General features: G+C 35.1%; 1 protein-coding gene across 2 annotated transcripts in view; it reads left to right on the forward strand.

Annotated features, from left to right (window-relative positions):
* The window catches only part of LOC127705750 (nuclear pore complex protein Nup160-like), a 240,824-nt gene that overhangs the window by 40,034 nt on the left and 176,555 nt on the right, over positions 1-24,235 (forward strand). For both annotated transcript variants that reach the window (XM_052210099.1, XM_052210098.1), the window contains exons 4-9: positions 5,368-5,602; positions 5,995-6,061; positions 9,880-9,994; positions 16,268-16,340; positions 22,187-22,275; positions 23,644-23,712. In XM_052210099.1, coding sequence (XP_052066059.1) covers positions 5,368-5,602; positions 5,995-6,061; positions 9,880-9,994; positions 16,268-16,340; positions 22,187-22,275; positions 23,644-23,712 — 648 coding nt within the window. The remainder of the gene's footprint in view (positions 1-5,367; positions 5,603-5,994; positions 6,062-9,879; positions 9,995-16,267; positions 16,341-22,186; positions 22,276-23,643; positions 23,713-24,235) is intronic.

The following is a 24,235-nucleotide window of genomic DNA, read 5'->3' on the forward strand; positions in this document are numbered from 1 at the left end:
TGATGTCTGGATTTTTTTTATATTGTTTATAAATCATTCCACTAAAGACAATAAGAATATAGTGTATGTCAAAACAAGAATTTTAAACGTTTTATATGGTAAAATTAAAATCATGCTATGTTTAAATTTTGAATCATAAATACGGCATTATTTTACAGAAGCAATGTACTATAAGCATATATATTCAACACGCATGGATAACGTTATGGTTTTAATAAAAAAATTCTCAATTTCAACGAGCAAATTATCGGTTTGTTGTACGTAATTACATTCTAGCGTTGACTACCGATAACGACGTCAAATGCGATAAGGGTTGTTTTTGCTTGACGGGCGTCATATGGAATTAATAATCAGGGCCAAATATGGCGTCCCTTACCAAGCTTACTACTTCGAAATAGATTGAAATAAAATAGATTACTTTTTATCATGCTGCAAGACATAACTTCCTGGCCGCAAATGCATAAACTATTTGTATAAAGCTTTATATTCCAGAAGGTAGAAAATTAGGTGCTTTATATCTTCATTGAAGATGACCTATCTATAATACTAAAATAACGAGGTCCAATTTGTAAGCCATCATGGGATAAAAACGACAAATCAAAGAATTCAACTTTATATATAGCTAATATAGGACAATGGTGTTTATTAAAAATTACCCCACTCTAGACCCTTTTGTTTTCCACATAATTAATATTGCCAATAATTAACAAGTTCCGGGTTGAATCGATTCCGATACCAATAGTGTATTCACCTGTTACCTATTACCTTATCTGCACATTCCGCATCTGACAGGCGCACCACCAAACAGTGTTTTTAGGATTTGCTATATACACAGGTCATAATCACAGGGTTGACACAACTAAATTCAATCATTGTCACATTGTTTCCTATTGTAGTATTTTAATCAGCATGACTTTATAAGATGACAATACGAATACTAAAAATCTAGACTTAAAATAAGGCGTGTAGGTACAGTTTACAAATTGTTAGCCGGCATGACGTAAAAACAGGGAATCAAAGAATTAGACTTTATTTTTAACTAATATAGGACAATGCTGTTGATTAAAAATTACTTCATTCCAGGCCCTTTTATTTTCCAAATAATTAATACATGTATTACCAATAATTGATAAGTTCCAGGGTGACGGGTACAAACATAAAGATTTTGAAAGCAGAGAAAACTCTGTGTCTTATAATCAGCATGACTTTATCAGATGACAATACCAATACTAATAAACTGCTTCGCTGAGTGCAGCTGGATACGCCCGCAGAGGTCTAACCCTGAACAGTTGGGGCAAAAATGGACACAATATTCAAGCTTGATACAGGTCTGAATTTGGATTGTAATTAAATATTTGACATATTATAGGTTTCTGAATAAATGTAGTCAAAGAACTTGAAATTGGTTATATGAATTGAATTTATATTCAATTGAAGATTTCTTGCTGTTGTGCAATACACTGTGCTGTTGCGCAGTACTTAGTAAATCTGTTGTCAGACTATAAACAAACAAAAAATAAAGTTCCACACATAACAGAAATTTATGAAAAAAATTACTGCTCAAATCAAACTGGGAAATCCCCCCTCATTTAATGAATAAAACCCCAAAACTCAGAAACGGTAAATCCAAAATTTATGAAAAACAAAAGGGAGCTCATGTCAATAGATATAAACAATTCAGCAAAGTTTCATGCATATTGGCTAAAGTGTTTTTGAGTTATTGTCCGAAAAGTGGAAAATCCCCCTTTTTGTAATGAATAAAACCCCATAAATCGAAAACGTATAGTCTAAAATTTATAAAAATCAAAAGGGAGCTCATGTCGATAGAAATAAACAATTCACCAAAGTTTCTGGCAAATTGGTGATATTGTTTTTGAGTTATTGTCCAAAAACTGGAAAATCCCCCCTTTTTTAATGAATAAAACCCAAAAACTTGGAAACGGTAAATCCGAAATTTATAAAAAATGAAAGGGAGCTCACGTCAATAGATATAAACAATTCAGCAAAGTTTCATGCATATTGGTTAAAGCGTTTTTGAGTTAATGTCCGACATATTTCGACGACGGACGGACAGACAGTCAACGGTATACCATTATACGTCCCGTAAATGGGCGTATAAAAATCCAGGATAAAATAAGGCTTACACATAGTTATATACTTTAATTCAGTCACGGACCTGCGTTATCATGGGTGTGTCCTAGTGTTAACTAAATTTCTGTCTGTCATATGTCCATTGGCCCCAAGTCATTTTCATGGTTCAGCAACTGCTTGAAAAAATTTATAGTTTATTTGTCAGGTTAAATACTCACTTGTTATGAGTAAATGTATAACTGTATTTGATATATGGGATCCTTGCGAGGTCTACATATCTGTCAGAAAGACTTCACCTTACATGTACGTCTGTACGTTCCAAAACTGGTTTATGTTCTCTAACTTTAGTTTGCCTCAACCAAATGTAATTAAACTTGCTTATTACCACAAAACACAGTTGGAGATTGAATTTTGTTTGTGTCACTTTTACCTGTCTAGAGTTATGCCCCTTTACAAATGTAAATATTGCTTAATGTTTTGTTTCTGTTCTCTTACTTTAGTTTTCCTCAACCAAATGATATGAAACTTTAATATACGCAATGCTAATTACTTTAAAACACAGATCAAGTTTGTTTTTAGGGGTGTCACTCTTAGTTTTCTAGAGTTATACCCCTTTAGAAATGGAAAAATTGCTCTTACTTTAACGTTTGCCTCAACCAAATTTTGTAAAACGTATACACCATACTTATTACATCAAAACTCAGATCAATAACAAATATGGGTAGCTTCACTTTTACAGTTCTTCAGTTATGTCCATTTATAACAGGGGGCATCATCTGTGTCCCATGTACACATCCCCCATAACATGCTTCCATTCAATATTGTGACCTGGAATTTACCTTTGTTTTCATTCATTGCTATGTGTAATGATAAATCTGGAGAAATGCGAAAATAATTATTAACTTATTGGATAAATTCAGAGACGATCGAAATCTGTTTACGTAATTACCACGTTTACTCATTATAATTATCGACAATAACTGTGTCATTTAAAACTTTTGGTTTTCAATACTTTTCAACTACAGAATTGATTTGGAATTCAAGGTAACCAGGACCTTCAGAAATTTCAATTATCTGCAACAATGTGTATTGTCAAAAGAAAGCCCTATTTCACTTCCAATATAAACTGGCCACCACGAAATAGCTCAAAAGCAGTGTTTAAAAGTGGCATTAAAACACAATTTTTTTTTTTAAATGCTATATTTAGGGGCCACAAACTTGAGGTAGCCTTAATACTGCCTTCACTACAAGAAAATGTTTTATATCAGCTGACTTTTGAAGAGTTGTGAGTCTTTGAACTTAGGAATCTGGTGAGATTTTGTTTGTCCAATGACAATGTGGGGGCTTGGGTGTTCTTTAATTAATACATGTTATAGTTTGTGATTAGGTCAGTATTAGGGGAGCCACTGATGATAGGCCAATGGTGTCTGGTATGCAGTTGTATAAACAATGGCGTATCTCATTTCCATGGAGATCTTACATGGTCTTTTGACTTTGAAACTTTTGCATTGTTAACATGTTAAAGATTGTGATTAGGTCACTTTAGGGGAGCCAGTTATGTCAGGTTAATGATATTTGGTACGTAGTTGTACTAGCATTGGCATATCTTATTGCCACAGAAATTATTTAGCCCTATACATTGAGTCATGATTTATTTACTTTTGGAAAGTTTTGCATATATATTGGATTTGAAGTACATGTATTGGTATTTTAATTTTAACATTTCATTTTTCTACCAAATTACTAATAGGCAAGGCATATCTCTGTGTTAACATTTTAATGTCTGTTTTTTACGACCAACATATTCAATATAACTTGATGTATTGACCAGTTTTTTGCCAACCTTTTTAGAAACTGATAGAAAGGAAGAATTTGGACAATCAATGACTTTCAAATTTCTGTACTTTCCCGGAAAATTGCTTTGTCACAATGCTTAAATTATTATTTCACAGTGAGAACCAATTGTTCAATGATATCATTTAATCCCATTGAATCCTGGTCAACTAGTATAACTCGTTTATAAAAAAACAATTCCATATTTGTGTGTCTTTTTAGTGATAATTGATTGATAGATCTCTATCTATTTAAGAAGTACGACATCTCCTTATTTTCTTACAAATTAAATTAAGTATTATCTATAAATCATGTTTTTTTTATTGCATTAGAAATTGATAACTGGATCCTCTTAAAAATTCAGGCCTGCATTTTTTACTACCCAGTATTGGCTTATATTGCCTAGTATTGCCCAGTTTACTTGAGCTCATGGTTGGACGTGTTTCCTCCTGATATAAAGGTGCATGTCACCAAAGATACAAAAATCCCTGTGCATCATTTGAATTTTTTATACGACCGCAAAAATTAAACATTTTTTGTTCGTATATTGGTATCACGTTGTCGTTGTCATCGTCGTCGTCAGCGTCGTCCGAAGACAGATGGTTTCTTTAGTATATGTAAATCAATAGAAAATAGAAATCAATAAAATTTTAACACAAGGTTTATAACCACTAAAGGAAGGTTGGGATTGATTTTGGGGGTTATGGTCCCAACAGTTTAGGAATTAGGGGCCCAAAAGGGGTCAAAATAAGAATGTTTCTAGTTTCCAGACAATAACTTGTTTGTTAGTGTATGGATCTTTCTGAAATTGTACCACAAGGTTCCATATTACAAATGGAAGGCTGGGATTGAGTTTGGGGGTAATTGCCCCTATGGTTCAGGAATTTAGTTTCCAAACAATAACTTGTGTTTAAGTGTATGGATCTCTTCAAAATTGTAATGCAAGGTATCCCAACACAAAGGGAATGCTGGAATTGAATTTTGGGGGTAATTGCCACAAACGTTCAGGAATTAGGGGCCAAAAAACAAGCATTTTTCTAGTTTTCAGACAATTACTTGAGGTCAAGTGTATGGATTATATTGACTCTCTGAAATTGTACAGCAAGGTACCATACAATAAAGGGAAAGCTGGGATTTAGTTTGTGGGTAATTACTGAAAGGGGGGTTTAAAAAAAATGGGGGTGGCGGGGGGGTAATTTTTTTTTTCATAATTTTTTTTTTGTCTTAAAATTTCCCATTTTTCCATTGATTTATAGTTCTTATTTGTATATTAAAGGAAAAATATTGATATGGCAGGAGATACACACCAAATATGATATGTAAATTATTATATAAAGTATTGCACAATAGCAGGAAATCTTCAATTCCATAGTATTGCACTACAGCACAGTATTGTGCATAAGCAAGAAATCCTCAAATCAATTGCACATTTTTATCTTACAGGATATGGGTTATACTACATCTGACCAGCCTATTCCTTCCATTTTCTTAAATGCTTCAATAGCTAATGCTACAGACCCTAGAAACAAACACATGATCAACACAGCTGGTACAATGACATCACAATTGAACTGTGCATCCACATTCTTGAAGAATGATGGTGAAGCACTTTTTGCTTTTTCCAGCAATGCTGGGAATCTGTTGTTGGTGAAGATGCCCCCTGTAGATAAGGAAGGAGGTAAGTATTAACAAGCTTACGTTTCTTGCTGGTTCGCTGCTATGACTTTTAACATTGTGTTAACATGGTGCTATGTTTTAATGGTGCAACTGAATAGACTTTTATAATAGACTATGATAAATGTGGTTCTGTAATTTTAGAAAAAAGTGCAGGGGAGAAGACTGGACCATTATCACAAACCTCAACCTGGCAAAAATCAAACTGAGAATGATGTTCTCATATTCTTGTACAAATAAATTTTAAAATGCCTACACTACAAATATTGTATATATATACTGCCTTTGAGAGCTGAAGAAGGGATTCTTTATGACTCAATTTTAGTTGTGTTCAGTGCAAAGTGATATTATTGTTAAAAGAGAGGGAGGTTGACAGGATGTTATTATATTTTGTAGGTGTTGTCCAGCAGTTTGAGTTAGCACAGTCATCTATGATGAAAAAGTTATGGAGTGGTATTATGAGGTAAAGACCCACACGGTTCAAACATGACACTTCCATAGTCTATATAAAATATAGATGAAATATGATTGCCAATGAGACAACTATCCACCAAAGATCATTGAATGAGGATGGAAACAACATCAGTACTGGCTTCAACACAGCAAAAATCATAGTTGGATAAAAATGCGCTAAAGATGACAAAACTGACTAAATTGTTTACCTAGAAACATAGAAAATGATAGTGCGAGTTTCAGGTTAAAGTTTTTGGTCAAGGTAGTTTTTGATGAAGTTGAAGTCCAATCAACTTTAAACTTAATACACATGTTCCGTATGATATGATCATTCTAATCTAAATGCCATATAAGATTTTTGACCCCAATTTCACGGTCCAAGGAACATAGAAAATAGTGCCAGTGGGGCATCCTTGTACTATGAACACATTCTTTTTTTAACAAATTTGGAAAGGAATTTGATATTTTCATAGCAAACTTTACTACAAAATTATATTGCAAACATCTAATTTTTGTCTTGCATTATCATAGAAATTAGAGCTTAAAATGCAGCAGTAGCAATGTTATAAACTATTCTGTAGAGCTTTACATATAAAGAAAGAAATTAAGAAAAACCAGATAATCCATATCTTATTTGGTCTGAATTTCAGTGTAGCATAATCTATGTCCGTTTTCCTTGGCCTCATTTTCTGGGTTAATTCACTGCATTAAAATAGAAATATTCATGTCCCAAATACAGCAGAGGGGGCATTAAGTTTTACCCTAGTTTGTGTGCATGTCCATCTGTCCTTCCATATGTCCAAAAATTAGTTTTTATTCAGCCTTAAAATGCAACCGGTTTAAATTTTTTAACAGGCATTAACCTGAGACAGTCGTGTAACATTACAGCATAAAAAGACCTACATTGTTTTTACTTAAGGAATGACTAATATTTTTCTGTCTATGAAGAAATGAAAAACAGCTTAGCGGTTTATTTAAAGTGTGCACAATATTTTTTATGTTATTTTGAATAGACAGAAAGAATATTGCAGTCATTCCTTATAATTTAAATTCCATGTTAAACTGGTGTAAATCATGTGACAACGTTGATGACGTCACGGTCACATATAGAAATTATGTCTATGAGCTCATAGACAAAACACTGTCGGTCAATCAGAAGACGCATTACATCCAAAATTAAATTATTATAATTTGTCAATTGAAATGAATTAACTGAATCAAAAAGACATTTAAACAAACACAAATAAACATACACTGAACAAATAAGTTTAATCTATGACACAATATAAATACAGTATTTAAACAGAAGAGGACGATATTTATGTCCCTTCATTAAGAAAAGTTTTGACCTCACTGTCTCCAACAATGTTAAGGTCTCCTGTTATGACATGATAACCATAGGGAACATATCTAAAACTAGATGATTCATAGCTATATACAGTTTCAAGTGGAAGAAGCATTTATTTTCTATATTGAATCTGATGATACTGAAGTATTATTGAAAATCTAACTTCTGCTGGTTTTTTTTGTAACAATACAATATAATAGGCGGTTCAGTATTATCAGAATATGGAGTTATTCGGCTATGGATGGTAGAGTCATTGAATGTAATAGATGATTTAATACAATCTTTACTTCTATTTATCTATACTATTAAATGAGAAGACCTCATTTTGTGTGTCGCTCAAGGATCCGAAAATTTTTCCAGACAATTTCGGTCATTTTGAGATTTTTGAAAAGTTGGTGCCCCTTTTCAAATTGTCGATATCAACTTGACTATATTCATAGAAATAGGATCAACGAACATGACGAACTTGTATTGCTGTTTCATCGCATTTACTAAGTAAATGTCTTACCATTACCATGAAGGACAGTTTAGGGAAGGCAACAGTCTAAAATTGAAATGATTTTAATTACTCAAAATGGTTAATTTCTCAGACCATTGCTTACGTTTCTTTCGATTTGACAAAAGTTAAAACCGGAAGTTTGCGATATTTTAAAGTACGAATAATTCCGGATTCATTTCCGGGATTTGTTTTGTTTATCAAATTGACAGGAAATCACCGGCTTTTTTTATTTATCACCTTTAAAAGTGTTTGAATATAACAGATAATAGTTGCACTCGTTTAATTTAGCATGAAATCAATTTGCATTTTACGATTAAATATTAAATTTGCTGAAGACAATTTCACGCATGCGTATTACATAATAAATAAAGCACATGTGTTACTCATGAAAAAATACTATTTTCTACGTAAATTTAGATTTAATTTTTAAATCAGAATTGATGACTGTCTTTGATGAAAAGTAAATAAATAATGAATGCACTTGTCAGGGAACTTTAATGTTTTAAAGATATTATTCTGAGCTTGTGTCAGTTCAAGTTGTGATCACTGTCAGGTGTGAATTAAAACCACAGGTAAAAAGTCATTAGCGATCATTAGCCAATGTTTCCCGGAGGCATTGATATAGATATAAGAAGGGCCCTCAGGATTATCAAACTACTGTAGTGGCAGTTTTATTACAGGAAAGGGATTATAAACAAAAACAAGTGATCACAAGTGCAAAATGGCGATTAAGAAATCCGATTTCAAACATTGAGTCAATGAAATGACCGAAATTACTTCTGTAAAAAAATAAAATTTGTCCTAAATCCCAATTACTCATTTAGGACAAATAGTTTCATCTTAGGACATGACTGGCAAATATGACCGTTTCCAGACCCTTGGTGTCGCTTCTCTTCCTTCCACAAGAAATTATTCATCATGCCTCTATCCTATGGTACCATGGATAGTAAACTTAGAATTCATTGATAGCAAATAGCATACAGAAAAACGTGAAAAAGATGAAATTATCAGAAAACAAAAAATAACTGACTTTGTAAAAAGTCCTGGGGGTAAAAAAAAATATTGTCCTGTCCCCAAGTACCTATGACTTTTGATATCTTTCCTGAAATTCTTCAGTCATAAAATCTTTTAACACAAATTCATCCTACAACAGTTTTACATACTTTCAACCACGCTCTAAATGTTATGAAACTTATACACAATGCTTATTATCACAAAATGCAGATCAAGTTTGAATTTTGGTAGCGTCACTTTAACCGTTCTAGAGTTATGCCCCTTTTTGAATGGAAAAATGGCAAATTATTTTTGTTTCTGTTCTCTTACTTGAGTTTGCCTCAACCAAATGTTATGAAACTTATACACAATGCTTATTACTACAAAATACAGATCAAGTTAAATTTTGATGGCGTTACATTAATCATTATCGAGTTATGCCCCTTTATAAATGGAAAAATTGCAAAATATTTAGTATCCGTTATGTAACTTAAGTTTGTCCCAACCAAACATTATGAGACCTATACACAATACTTATGACCACAAAACTCAGATCAAGTACAAATTTGGGCTGCGTCACTTTCATCGTTCTTGAGTTATGTCTCTTAATAATTTTGTATGCAAGAGGGGGCATCATCTGTGCCCATGGGGACACATTCTCCATTTATTTATTACATATAACAGATCAGCAAGGGTATAATTTAAACGATGGTTTTAACTTTTATAAATACAAATACTTAACATGATTTGGAGATTTCATGTAGTATATTATGGACATGATTTGAATTTGTTCTATGATGATGAAAAATTGGATTACCAAGTCAAGATTGACAGTAATATTTTGCATATTTAACTTCATTAAAACTTGAACCTTTTATGCCATTTATTTCAGCAAAATCCTGGGTTGAACATTGCTCAACTCTATTGTCATTAGCTTTCCCTGTTTTCATTCTCAATTCTGTAACATAACATAATTGTCTAATTTTAGAAGTAACCAAGATGTATCTGAATCGCCGACCAGTATCGTTGTACAGCCATTCAAAGGAGATCCCTATATATTTACAGTGTGTAGAGACTATAAACTTAGGATATGGTCAGCAAATGTATGTTGAAATTACTCACTTAACTTTAATGCAGAGTTACTGCCCTTTTGCAAAGAAAGTCCAATAGTTTAGATTTAGGCTTGCTATTTTTTTTAATCATGGCTATAATAATTTACAAATACCTAGCTTGTGATAAGTCCTTGTCACCATTTATAGTTACTAACCCTTGACCTGATTGTCATGTTCCATGATAAGTCCTTGTCACCATTTCTAGTTACCTACCCTTGACCTAATTGTCATGTTCCATGATGAGACCTCTCCACCATTTATAGTTACCTACCCTTGACCTGATTGTCATTTTCCATGATAAGTCCTTGTCACCATTTATTGTTACCTACCCTTGACCTAATTGTCATGTTCTATGATGAGACCTCGCCACCATTTATAGTTACCTACCCTTGACCTGATTGTCATGTTCCATGATAAGTCCTTGTCACTATTTATAGTTACCAACCCTTGACCTGATTGTCATGTTCCATGATAAGTCCTTGTCACCATTTATAGTTACCTACCCTTGACCTAATTGTCATGTTCCATGATGAGACCTCGCCACCATTTATAGTTACCTACCCTTGACCTGATTGTCATTTTCCATGATAAGTCCTTGTCACCATTTATTGTTACCTACCCTTGACCTAATTGTCATGTTCTATGATGAGACCTCGCCACCATTTATAGTTACCTACCCTTGACCTGATTGTCATGTTCCATGATAAGTCCTTGTCACCATTTATAGTTACCTACCCTTGACCTAATTGTCATGTTCCATGATGAGACCTCGCCACCATTTATAGTTACCTACCCTTGACCTGATTGTCATTTTCCATGATAAGTCCTTGTCACCATTTATTGTTACCTACCCTTGACCTAATTGTCATGTTCTATGATGAGACCTCGCCACCATTTATAGTTACCTACCCTTGACCTGATTGTCATTTTCCATGATAAGTCCTTGTCACCATTTATAGTTACCTACCCTTGACCTGATTGTCATGTTCAATGATAAGTCCTTGTCACCATTTATAGTTACCTACCCTTGACCTGATTGTCATTTTCCATGATAAGTCCTTGTCACCATTTATAGTTACCTATCCTTGACCTGATTGTCATTTTCCATGATAAGTCCTTGTCACCATTTATAGTTACCTACCCTTGACCTGATTGTCATGTTCCATGATGAGACCTCATCCCTACCCTTGACCTTATTGTCATGTTCCATGATGAGTCCTCGCCACCATTTATAGTTACCTACCCTTGACCTGATTGTCATTTTCCATGATAAGTCCTTGTCACCATTTATAGTTACCTACCCTTGACCTGATTGTCATTTTCCATGTAGAGATCTTGTCACCATTTATAGTAACCTACCCTTGACCTGATTGTCATTTTCCATGATAAGTCCTTGTCACCATTTATTGTTACCTACCCTTGACCTAATTGTCATGTTCTATGATGAGACTTCGCCACCATTTATAGTTACCTACCCTTGACCTGATTGTCATGTTCCATGATAAGTCCTTGTCACCATTTATAGTTACCTACCCTTGACCTGATTGTCATTTTCCATGATAAGTCCTTGTCACCATTTATAGTTACCTACCCTTGACCTGATTGTCATGTTCCATGATGAGACCTCATCCCTACCCTTGACCTTATTGTCATGTTCCATGATAAGTCCTTGTCACCATTTATAGTTACCTACCCTTGACCTGATTGTCATTTTCCATGATGAGATCTTGTCACCATTTATAGTTACCTACCCTTGGCCTGATTGTCATTTTCCATGATAAGTCCTTGTCACCATTTATAGTTACCTACCCTTGACCTGATTGTCATGTTCCATGATAAGTCCTTGTCACCATTTATAGTTAACTACCTTTGACCTGATTGTCATGTTTCATGATGAGACCTCGTCCCTACCCTTGACCTTATTGTCATGTTCCATGATGAGACCTCTTCAACATTTATAGTTACCTACCCTTGACCTGATTGTCACGTTCCATGATAAGTCCTTGTCACCATTTATAGTTACCTACCATTGACCTGATTGTCATATTCCATGATAGGTCGGTGGTTTTCTCCGGGCGCTCCAGCTTCCTCCACCAATAAAAACTGGCCGCCATGAAATAGCCCAAAAGTGGCATTAAAACACCAAAAATCAATCAATCAATCCATGATAAGTCCTTGTCACCATTTATAGTTACCAACCCTTGACCTGATTGTCATGTTCAATGATAAGTCCTCGCCACCATTTATAGTTACCTACCCTTGACCTGATTGTCATTTTGCATGATAAGTCCTTGTCACCATTTATAGTTACCAACTCTTGACCTGATTGTCATGTTCCATGATAAGTCCTCGCCACCATTTATAGTTACCTACCCTTGACCTGATTGTCATTTTGCATGATAAGTCCTTGTCACCATTTATAGTTACCAACTCTTGACCTGATTGTCATGTTCCATGATAAGTCCTTGTCACCATTTATAGTTACCTACCCTTGACCTGATTGTCATTTTCCATTAGGCCAATTAAAATTAATTGATAGATTTTCATCCCCGCCCGCCCCTCTGAAATCGTTCCGCCCCAATTTTTTTTATTTTGAAAAATTTACGATTTCCGGATTTTGTTCATTTTCGTTACCGGTAACTGTCGATAATTTCGTTTCATTAATAACTTCCTGTTTCAAATTTTGGTTTTTGCATTTCTTTTTATGTTTGATTCGTTATACATGTATATACATGATAGAACCTTATTATTACACTTGCATATATGAAGAACACGTCACAAGAGCGTTTCATATCTAATAAAAAATAAAAAATAAAATCCTCCCACCCGCCCCATTTTTTTCAAAAATTTGGATGAAAATCTACTAATTAAATTTACTTGGCCTTATGAGACCTTGTCACCATTTAAAGTTACCAATCCTTGACCTGATTGTCATGTTCCCTGATAAGAGCTTGTCACCATTTATAGTTACCTACCCTTGACCTGATTGTCATTTTCCATTATGAGACCTTGTCACCATTTATAGTTACCTACCCTTGACCTGATTGTCATATTCCATGATAGGTCGGTGGTTTTCTCCGGGCGCTCCAGCTTCCTCCACCAATAAAAACTGGCCGCCATGAAATAGCCCAAAAGTGGCATTAAAACACCAAAAATCAATCAATCAATCCATGATAAGTCCTTGTCACCATTTATAGTTACCAACCCTTGACCTGATTGTCATGTTCCATGATAAGTCCTCGCCACCATTTATAGTTACCTACCCTTGACCTGATTGTCATTTTGCATGATAAGTCCTTGTCACCATTTATAGTTACCAACTCTTGACCTGATTGTCATGTTCCATGATAAGTCCTCGCCACCATTTATAGTTACCAATCCTTGACCTGATTGTCATGTTCCCTGATAAGAGCTTGTCACCATTTATAGTTACCTACCCTTGACCTGATTGTCATTTTCCATTATGAGACCTTGTCACCATTTATAGTTACCTACCCATGACCTGATTGTCATATTCCATGATAGGTCGGTGGTTTTCTCCGGGCGCTCCAGCTTCCTCCACCAATAAAAACTGGCCGCCATGAAATAGCCCAAAAGTGGCATTAAAACACCAAAAATCAATCAATCAATCCATGATAAGTCCTTGTCACCATTTATAGTTACCAACCCTTGACCTGATTGTCATGTTCAATGATAAGTCCTCGCCACCATTTATAGTTACCTACCCTTGACCTGATTGTCATTTTGCATGATAAGTCCTTGTCACCATTTATAGTTACCAACTCTTGACCTGATTGTCATGTTCCATGATAAGTCCTCGCCACCATTTATAGTTACCAATCCTTGACCTGATTGTCATGTTCCCTGATAAGAGCTTGTCACCATTTATAGTTACCTACCCTTGACCTGATTGTCATTTTCCATGATGAGAACTTGTCACCATTTATAGTTACCTACCCTTGACCTGATTGTCATGTTCCATGATAAGTCCTTGTCACCATTTATAGTTACCTACCCTTGACCTGATTGTCATGTTCCATGATAAGTCCTTGTCATCATTTATAGTTACCAACCCTTGACCTGATTGTCATGTTCCATGATGAGAACTTGTCACCATTTATAGTTACCTACCCATGACCTGATTGTCATGTTCCAGTAGTTTGGTTATGTTTTAAGGATTCCATTGTTTCTTGTAGCTCTCTTCTTACGGTTGACAATTTATTGTATTTATACCTCTTATCCAAAAGTATACTGATTTACCTCAGTCCATCTGTAGGTCTACACATTTTCTTGTCTTATGAATTTTTTGCTTCCATTATTTATTTGTTTTATTATGAAACATTATTGGATTAAACACATTTTTAGCTCACCTGGCCCGAAAGGGCTAAGTGAGCTTTTCTCATCACTTGGCATCCGTCGTCCCTCGTCCCTCGTTAACTTTTACAAAAATCTTCTCCTCTGAAACTACTGGGCCAAATTTAACCATACTTGGCCACAATCATTATTAGAGTATCTAGTTTAAAAAATGTGTCCGATGACCCTGCCCACCAACCAAGATGGCCGACATTGCTAAAAAAAGAACATAGGGGTAAAAGGCAGTTTTTATACGACCACAAAAAAATTTTGCAGTCGTATATTGGTATGACGTTGGCGTTGTTGTCGTTGTCCAAAGACACATTGGTTTTCTCACTCTAACTTTAGTTTAAGTGAATAGATCTCTATGAAATTTTACCATAAGGTTCAATACCACAAAAGGAAGGTTGGGATTGATTTTGGGGGTTATGGTACCAACAGTTAAGGAATTAGGGGCCAAAAAGGGGTCAAAAATAAGCATTTTTGTAACTTCCAGACATAACTTGTGTGTTAGTGTATGGATCTCTCTGACATTGTACCACAAGGTTAAAATTGAGAATGGAAATGGGGAATGTGTCAAAGAAACAACAACCCGACCATAGAGCTGACAACAGCCGAAGGCCACCAATGGGTCTTCAATGCAGTGAGAAACTTCCATATCACAAAGGGAAGGCTGGGATTGATTTTTGGGATAATTGCCTCAAAATTTTAGGAATAAGGGGCCAAAAAAGGGGCAAAAAACAAGCATTTTTCTAGTTTCATGACAATAACTTGTGTGTAAGTCTATGGATCTTTCTGAAATTGTACTACAATGTTCCATATCACAAAGGGAAACCTGGGTTTGAGTTTGGGGGTAATTGCCCTAAATGTTTAGGAATTTGGGGCCAAAAAGGGGCCAAATAACAAGCATTTTTCTAGTTTACAAATAACTTGTGTTCAAGTGTATGGATCTCTCTAAAATTGTACTGCAAGGTACCATACCACAAAGGGAAGGCTGGGATTGAGTTTGGGGGTGATGAATTATAAGGGGGTTCAAAAAATTTGGGGGGGGTTTCCTTTTTTTTTCTTTAAAATTTTCCATTTTAAATTGGTTATTTCTGATTTATATATAAAAGCAAATAATAATGATATGGTTTGAATAGGTAAATTAAAATTTTTTAAGTTCTTAGACCACATTCATTCTGTGTCAGAAACCTATGCTGTGTCAAATATTTAATCACAATCTAAATTCAGTGCTGTATCAAGCTTTAATGTTGTGTCCATACTTGCCCCAACTGTTCAGGGTTCGATCTCTGCAGTCGTATCAAGCTGCGCCCAGCGGAGCATTTTATTGAATTACAACTCTGAAACCAAAGCATTAAGAGCAAATCTGACATGGGGTAAAGTTGTTTGTCAGGTCAAGGTCTATCTGCCCTGAAATTTTTAGACTAATCGGACAACCCATTGTTGGGTTGCTACCCCTGAATTGGTAATTTTAAGGAAATTTTGCCGTTTTTGGTTATTATCTTGAATATTATAATAGATAGAGATAAACTGTATTCAGCAATAATGTTCAGCAAAGTAAGATCTACAAATAAGTCAACATGACCAAAATGGTCAATTGACCCCTTAAGGAGTTATTGCCCTTTATAGTCAATTTTTTTTTAATCTTTTACAAAAATCTTCTCTGAAACTACTGAGGCAAATTTAACCAAACTTGTCCACAATCATCATTAGGGTATGTAGTTTCCATGTGAGATGATAGAATACAATATTTTTAACAGAACCTCATTTGAAAGGTCACCTCTCTTGAGTGGTCTCTTTTGATACTTCCCATGAGTGACTGCATAATACAGGTTTGACTATTATTAAATTGAGTTATATCATATACATGTACACAGAGTTTTATTTATTCATCTTATTTTATTTCAGACACTTGAATGTGTTTTTGTTTTTAATATGTTGGATTTATGTCCAGAAAAGGCCCAGACTCACCCAACAACATGTAAGTTATTACATAGAACAGTCAACTCGCTTATTTAAATCACATATCACTTAATCTAAGTATTCAGAAAATTTAATAATTGAGTCATTTGCATAATTTCTTTCTGCAGAAAAACAAATCTAATTTATTTGCACAACTTGACTAAAATTCGCCAACTGGATATGCTAAGCTTAAATTTTATCAATTTTGATATTTGTGTTACAAACCATTGGCTGAAATTAACATTTAACTTTAACTCTGAAAGATATAAAAGAATATTTAATATGCATGATTTACAAAATCTATGGATCTGTGAAATATGAGGAGCAATGTTGATAAAAGATGAAATCATACAATTTTTTTTAACAATGATTGATTTACCTTATTCATTTTATATTTTTACCATTTTAGCTCACCTGGTCCGAAGGGCCAAGTGAGCTTTTCTCATCACTTGGCGTCCGTCGTCCACCATTGTCCGTCCAAACTTGGCCACAATCATCATTAGGGTATCTAGTTTAAAAAATGTGTCCGGTGTCCCGGATAATCAACCAAGATGGCCGCCATGGCTAAAAATAGAACATAGGGGTAAAATGTAGATTTTGGCTTATATCTCTGAAACCAAATCATCAAGAGCAAATCTGATGGGGTAAAAATGTTCATTAGGTCAAGATCTATCTGCCCTGAAATTTTCAGACCATTCAGGCAACCAGTTGTTGGGTTGCTGCCCCTGAATTGGTAATTTTAAGAAAATTTTGCAGCTTTTGGTTATTATCTTGAATATAATTATAGATAGAGATAAACTGTAAACAGCAATAATGTACAGCAAAGTAAGACCTAAAAATAAGTCAACATGACCAAAATGGTCAATTGACCCCTTGAGGAGTTATTGCCCTTTGAAGGGCCAAGTGAGCTTTTCTCATCATTTGGCGTCCGTCGTCCGTCATCTGTCGTCGTCGTCGTTGTCCGTCGTCGTTAGCTTTTTACAAAAATCTTCTCCTCTGAAACCACTGGGCCAAATTTAACCAAACTTGGCCACAATCATCATTAGGGTATTTAGTTTAAAAAATGTGTCCGATGACCCTGCCAACCAACCAAGATGGCCGCCATGGCTAAAAATAGAACATAGGGGTAAAATGTAGATTTTGGCTTATATCTCTGAAACCAAAGCATTTAGAGTAAATCTGACATTGGGTAAAACTGATTATCAGGTCAAGATCTATCTGCCCTGAAATTTTCAGACAAATCTGACAACCTGTTGTTGGGTTGCTGCCCCTGAATTGGTAATTTTAAGGAAATTTTGCAGTTTTTGGTTATTATCTTGAGTATTATTATAGATAGAGATAAGCTGTAAACAGCAATAATGTTCAGCAAAGTAAGATCTACAAATAAGTTGTCATGACCAAAATTGTCAGTCGACCCCTTTAGGAGTTATTGCCCTTAATAGTCAATTTTTAACAATTTTTTGTAAATTTTTGTAATCTTTTACAAAAATCTTCTTCTCTGAAACTACTGAGACAAATTTAACCATACTTGGCCATAATCATTATTAGGGTATCTAGTTAAAAAAATTTGTCCGATGACCCCCCTTCCAACCATCATGGCCGACTTGGTTAAAAATAGAACATAGGGGTAAATACAGTTTTTGGTTTATATCTCTGAAACTAAAGCATTAGAGCAAATCTGACAGGTGGCAAAAATGTTCATCAGAGTTAGATTTATCTGTCCTGAAATTTTCAGACGAATCAGACAACCCGTTGTTGGGTTGCTGCCCCTGAGTTAGTAATTAAGTCTCCCAAACAAAGTTTGGGAAGACTTATTGGTTTTGCTCAGTTCTTATTAAGTCTCCCAAACGAAGTTTGGGAAGACTTATTGTTTTTGCTCAGTTCTTATTAAGTCTCCCAAACGAAGTTTGGGAAGACTTATTGTTTTTGCTCAGTTCTTATTATTATTATTATTCTTCTTCCTCTTCCTCTTCCTCTTCCGCCGCTTTTAAATCTGAACTTGTCCGCACCCGTTCTCCAAAACCACTTGTCAGATTAACTTAGGGTTTCACAATATGTTAGACTAACATGTCTAGTGGTGCAATCAGGGTTTTGTTTGTGCAATGGGGTTTATAAAGGGGTACTTTGAGGGGCAAAAAGAAAAGAGGGTTTTACTATAGAACCCTATGGGATTTTATTTTTTAAAATTTTCAAATGATTATAAATTGAAAACCGTTTGTGATAGACACAATCTTTTTAATTGAAAATGTTCTAAATGACAAAACCCATTAAATGAAATACAGGGTTAGTCCCCAGGGGTCATCCCCACCCCCTGCCATTTAAGAAAGTTCTAATACCTTGTAAGTGGTCAAGATCCCCACCCCTAAACCATATATATTATGGTTTGTCATGCTAAGATGGTTTGAATGATATACAGGGTTAGTCCCCAGGGGTCATCCTGACCCCCTGCCATTTGAGAAAGTTCTAATATCTTGTAAATGGTCGAGATCCCCACCCCTAAACCATATATATTCTGGTTTGTCATGCTAAGATGGTTTGAATGATATACAGGGTTAGACCCCAGGGGTCATCCCGACCCCCTGCCATTTGAGAAAGTTCTAATATCTTGTAAATGGTTGAGATCCCCACCCCTAAACCATATATATTCTGGTTTGTCATGATAAAGCACATGAAATGAAATACAGGGTTAGTCCCCAGGGGTCACCCCCACCCCATGCCATTTAAGAAAGTTCTAATATCTTGTAAGTGGTCAAGATCCCCACCCCTAAACCATATATATTCTGGTTTGTCATGCGAAGATGGTTTGAATGATATACAGATTAGTCCCCAGGGGTCATCCCGACCCCCTGCCATTTGAGAAAGTTCTAATATCTTGTAAATGGTCGAGATCCCCACTCTTAAACCATATATATTCTGGTTTGTCATGATTAAGCACATGAAATGAAATACAGGGTTAGTCCCCAGGGGTCACCCCCACCCCATGCCATTAAAGAAAGTTCTAATATCTTGTAAGTGGTCAAGATCCCCACCCCTAAACCATATATATTCTGGTTTGTCATGCTAAGATGGTTTGAATGATATACAGGGTTAGTCCCCAGGGGTTATCCCAACCCCCTGCCATTTGAGAAAGTTCTAATATCTTGTAAATGGTCGAGATCCCCACCCCTAAACCATATATATTCTGGTTTGTCATGCCAAGATGATATGAATGATATACAGGGTTAGTCCTTAGGCATCACTAATGCAAATAACTTTACTGGACCAAACCAATTTTCACTGGACTTTGCCCAATGTCAGGCGACCCTGGGAATTACGAATTATGGGAGCTTCGTTTGGGAGACTTCGTAACAGCATCCTGTTACAATCATTTCTTGTTATTATTATTATTATTATTATTATTCTTCTTCTTCTTCTTCTTCTTCCGCCGCTTTTAAATTTGAACTTGTCCGCACCCGTTCTCCAAAACCGCTTGTCAGATTAACTTAGGGTTTCACAATATGTAAGACTAACATGTCTAGTGGTGCAATCAGGGTTTTGTTTGTGCAATGGGGTTTATAAAGGGGTACTTTGAAGGGCAAAAAGAAAAGAGGGTTTTACTATAGAACCCTATGGGATTTTATTTTTTTAAATTTTCAAATGATTATAAATTGAAAACCGTTTGTGATAGACACAATCTTTTTAATTGAAAATGTTCTAAATGATAAAGCCCATTAAATGAAATACAGGGTTAGTCCCCAGGGGTCTCCCCCACCCCCTGCCATTTAAGAAAGTTCTAATACCTTGTAAGTGGTCAAGATCCCCACCCCTAAACCATATATATTCTGGTTTGTCATGCTAAAATGGTTTGAATGATAAACAGGGTTAGTCCCCAGGGGTCATCCCGACCCCCTGCCATTTGAGAAAGTTCTAATATCTCGTAAATGGTCGAGATCCCCACCCCTAAACCATATATATTCTGGTTTGTCATGATAAAGCACTTCAAATGAAATACAGGGTTAGTCCCCAGGGTTCACCCCCACCCCCTGCCATTTAAGAAAGTTCTAATATCTTCTAAGTGGTCAAGATCCCCACCCCTAAACCATATATATTCTAGTTTGTCATGCTAAGATGGTTTGAATGATATACAGGGTTAGTCCCCAGGGGTCATCCCGACCCCCTGCCATTTGAGAAAGTTCTAATATCTTGTAAATGGTCGAGATCCCCACCCCTAAACCATATATATTCTGGTTTGTCATGATAAAGCACATCAAATGAAATACAGGGTTAGTCCCCAGGGGTCACCCCCGCCCCCTGCCATTTGAGAAAGTTCTAATATCTTGTAAATGGTTGAGATCCCCACCCCTAAACCATATATTCCTATTTGTCATGTCTCGAACATTTGAATGACATATACGGTCAGTCCCCAGGGGTCCCCCACCCCCAATGTTCTAATATCTTGTAAATGGTTGAGATCCTAACCCCTAAACCATATATATTCCTGTTCGTCATGTAATGAACATTTGAATGACGTATAGGGCCAGTCCCCAGGGGTTCCTCCCCACCCCCAATGTTCTAGTATCTTGTAAATGGTCGAGATCCCCACCCCTAAACCATATATATTCTGGTTTGTCATGCCAAGATGATTTGAATGATATACAAGATTAGTCCCCAGGCATCACTAATGCATATAACTTTACTGGACCAAACCAATTTTCACTGGAAGTTGCCCAATGTCAGGCGACCCTGGGAATTACGAATTATGGGAGCTTCGTTTGGGAGACTTCGTAACAGCATCCTGTTACATTCATTTCTTGTTTTACAAAAATTTTGCAGTTTTTTTGTTATTATCTTAGATATCATTATAATATCTAATATCTAATACTATTAATTATGATTTTAACCTTATTTTACATGATTTCCAAAGCATCAGTAAATACAGGTGAGCGACACAGGCTCTTGAGAGCCTCTAGTTAACAATTTTCATAAATTTTGTAAATTTTTACAAAAATATTTTCAACTGTAACTACTGGGCCAAGTTCATTATAGATAGAGGTAAGCAGCAAAAATGTTCAGTAAAGTAAGATCTACAAACACATTACCATCACCAAAACAAAATTTTGTCATGAATCTATCTGTGTCAGTTTAATATCCACATAGACCAAGGTGAGCGACACAGGCTCTTTAGAGCTTCTAGTTATTGGTATTACGTTGTCATCGTCCTTGTCTTTGTCGTCTGAAGACATTTGGTTGACAATAACTTTAGTATAAGTAATTAGAAATCTATGAAATTTAGACACAAGGTTTAAGACTCAAAAAGACTTAGATAAGTAGGATACTTATGGGAAGATAAAAAAACCCATTAAAGTGCCATGGACAAACAAGCGAAACAAGCACTTTATGTTCTCAGCACTTTTCCCTACCACTTTCAAAAAGAAGACTCACTTCTCCCTATGATACTGAAGTAGTGTAAATCAATTGTCAATAGTCTTTTCTATATTTAATCACTATGGTCTGGTGTTATTATTTTAAAGAGGATTAAAAATAGAAATCACAAAAACATGAACAGGGGGATTTGCCTTTATTAGAGCTCTCCCACTTTGATATGTATTTTTAACAACAGTGATCAACGAATTTACTATTTCATGAAATGTACTTTTTGTCTATCCACGAGAATGTATACCCACTCATTAACATGAATGCACTGTTAGTCCTTCTTGCATTAAAACAACTTTATTTAAAAAGACACAAATGCATTTGACTTTGAAATAATTGTATTAATTAAGTCTAAAATGTTTATTATTTCATAGATTATTATGAATTATAGGATTTAAAAAAGGATCCAATCATTCTTTCTTTTCCTGTACTTGAATACATCTTTTTTTCTAGGTGCAGGGCATTTAATACGGAAAGTTCTCAGCAATGATGACAGCAACCTTAGATTTAGTGTATATTTGAATTTTCCCAAAGGAAATCAGGTAATTGATATTTATATGTTTGCATTTACAAGGGTGATATAAGTCAGTTTGTTGTCCCTAGCATAACACGTTGTGGGGGACATGGAAATACTGTGTGTCTGTCCATATGTCCGTCTGTACGTCATCAACATTTATAAATTTTAGATTTTACGTTTCTGAGTTTTTGGTTTTATTCATTACAAAAAGGACGATTTTCCAGTTTTTTGGACAATAGCTCAAAAATGCTTTTGAGCAGTTTTCTTTAAACTTTGGTGAATTGTTTATATTTATTGACATAAGCTCTCTTTTGATTTTTTATAAATTTCAGATTTTACATTTACTAGTTATTGGGTTTTATTCATAAAAAAAAAGGGTTATCCCAGTTTTCAGTCAATATCCTTAATGCTTTGAGCAGTTTTCATTAAACTTTGGTGACTGATTTATATCTATAAACTTTAAGATAACCTCCCTTTAGTTTTTTATAAATTTCGGATCTGACATTGAGAAGTTATTGAAATTTATTCTTTGAAAATGTGACGGGCGTATCATGATGCACTCATGGCGTAGCTGTTTATTTTAGAAAACTTTGGTTTAGTGAACATTATTTGTGCATCACCTTGTTTTCATGTTCAGCGAGTGGTTGAAAAATAAATATGATGATAAAATGCATGAATTATTTCGGAAATTGAATTCTTATAATTGATAATCAGCACTGCTGTCATTAGGGAATTGTGATTAAGTACCCACAGAACAAACATTATTTCTAGTTTATCTTGCTTAATAACCATTAAGAAAACGCTTGATGAAATTTAATAGTGCAGGGATACAGGCGATCCCCTCTATCTGGTAAATGACGCCATAAAGGCACATGTTATTAAGGAACTTTTCCAATGAATGACATAACTCAAAAGTTGTCTATTCAAACAGAACTGGAATACACAATTACAAAAGTCCACAAAAGCAGTTTAAAATTACAGAAATTCTGAGTTAGAATTAAATTAAGAAAAATGTTTTGAGATCTATCAACAAGAGATAGTTGTTTTATGTAATCACAAACTACAGACTCCCAATAGAAAGTCAGAATAATATTGTTAGAAATGATAGAAAATGTCATCTTGGTCATCTTGGTAGCATTGTCTACATTTATTATTTTCAGAAAATTATACCTGGAAAAATGCTTTTTGGCACATGTAAATACATTAAAGTTTAGAAAATTAATGAGGAAATTAAACAAAGTCAGAGCTTAATTGATTATGTGAAGTCATAAAGTGTGTAAACAAACCTGTGGGTCCTCCTATCTAAAATTATCATTAATTTGAAACCACTGTATTGTATATCTTTTCAAATTAGAGCCACGAGGTTTGCACTTATAAAGTTTTTCTTTTTTAGTTTGTTCACATACAGCCAGATGTAGGAAGAATGCATGTTCATCACATAGAAACAATTAGTGGAAATGAGGTAAGATTAAATGGTAATCATGTGTTTCCTGTATCTCAGGTGGGCCACTTCCTATATACAAGGTGATAGGACATGCCGCTGGAATAGGTAATTACTTTTTCCAGCTTGAAAATATGGGAATAGGTGAGGAAAACTATCAGAAATATATAATAAGGTCGATATAGTTCCAATAACTAGGATATGAATAGCCCTGTCCTTTTTAGCTCATCTGGCCCTAAGGGCCAAGTGAGCTTTTCTCATCACTTGGCGTCCGGTGTCCGTCGTCGTCGTCGTTAACTTTTACAAAAATCTGCTGCTCTGAAACTACTGGGCCAAATTAAACCAAACTTGGCCACAATCATCATTTGGGTATCTAGTTTAAAAAATGTGTCCGGTGACCCGGCCAATCAACCAAGATGGCCGCCATGGCTAAATATATAACATAGGGGTAAAATGTAGATTTTGGCTTATATCTCTGAAACCAAAGCATTTAGAGCAAATTTGATATGGGGTAAAATTGTTTATCAGGTAAAGATCTATCTGC

This window comes from Mytilus californianus, unplaced genomic scaffold (genome assembly GCF_021869535.1).
Source record: "Mytilus californianus isolate M0D057914Y unplaced genomic scaffold, xbMytCali1.0.p SCAF_6, whole genome shotgun sequence".
NCBI classification, from domain to species: Eukaryota; Metazoa; Mollusca; class Bivalvia; order Mytilida; family Mytilidae; genus Mytilus; species Mytilus californianus.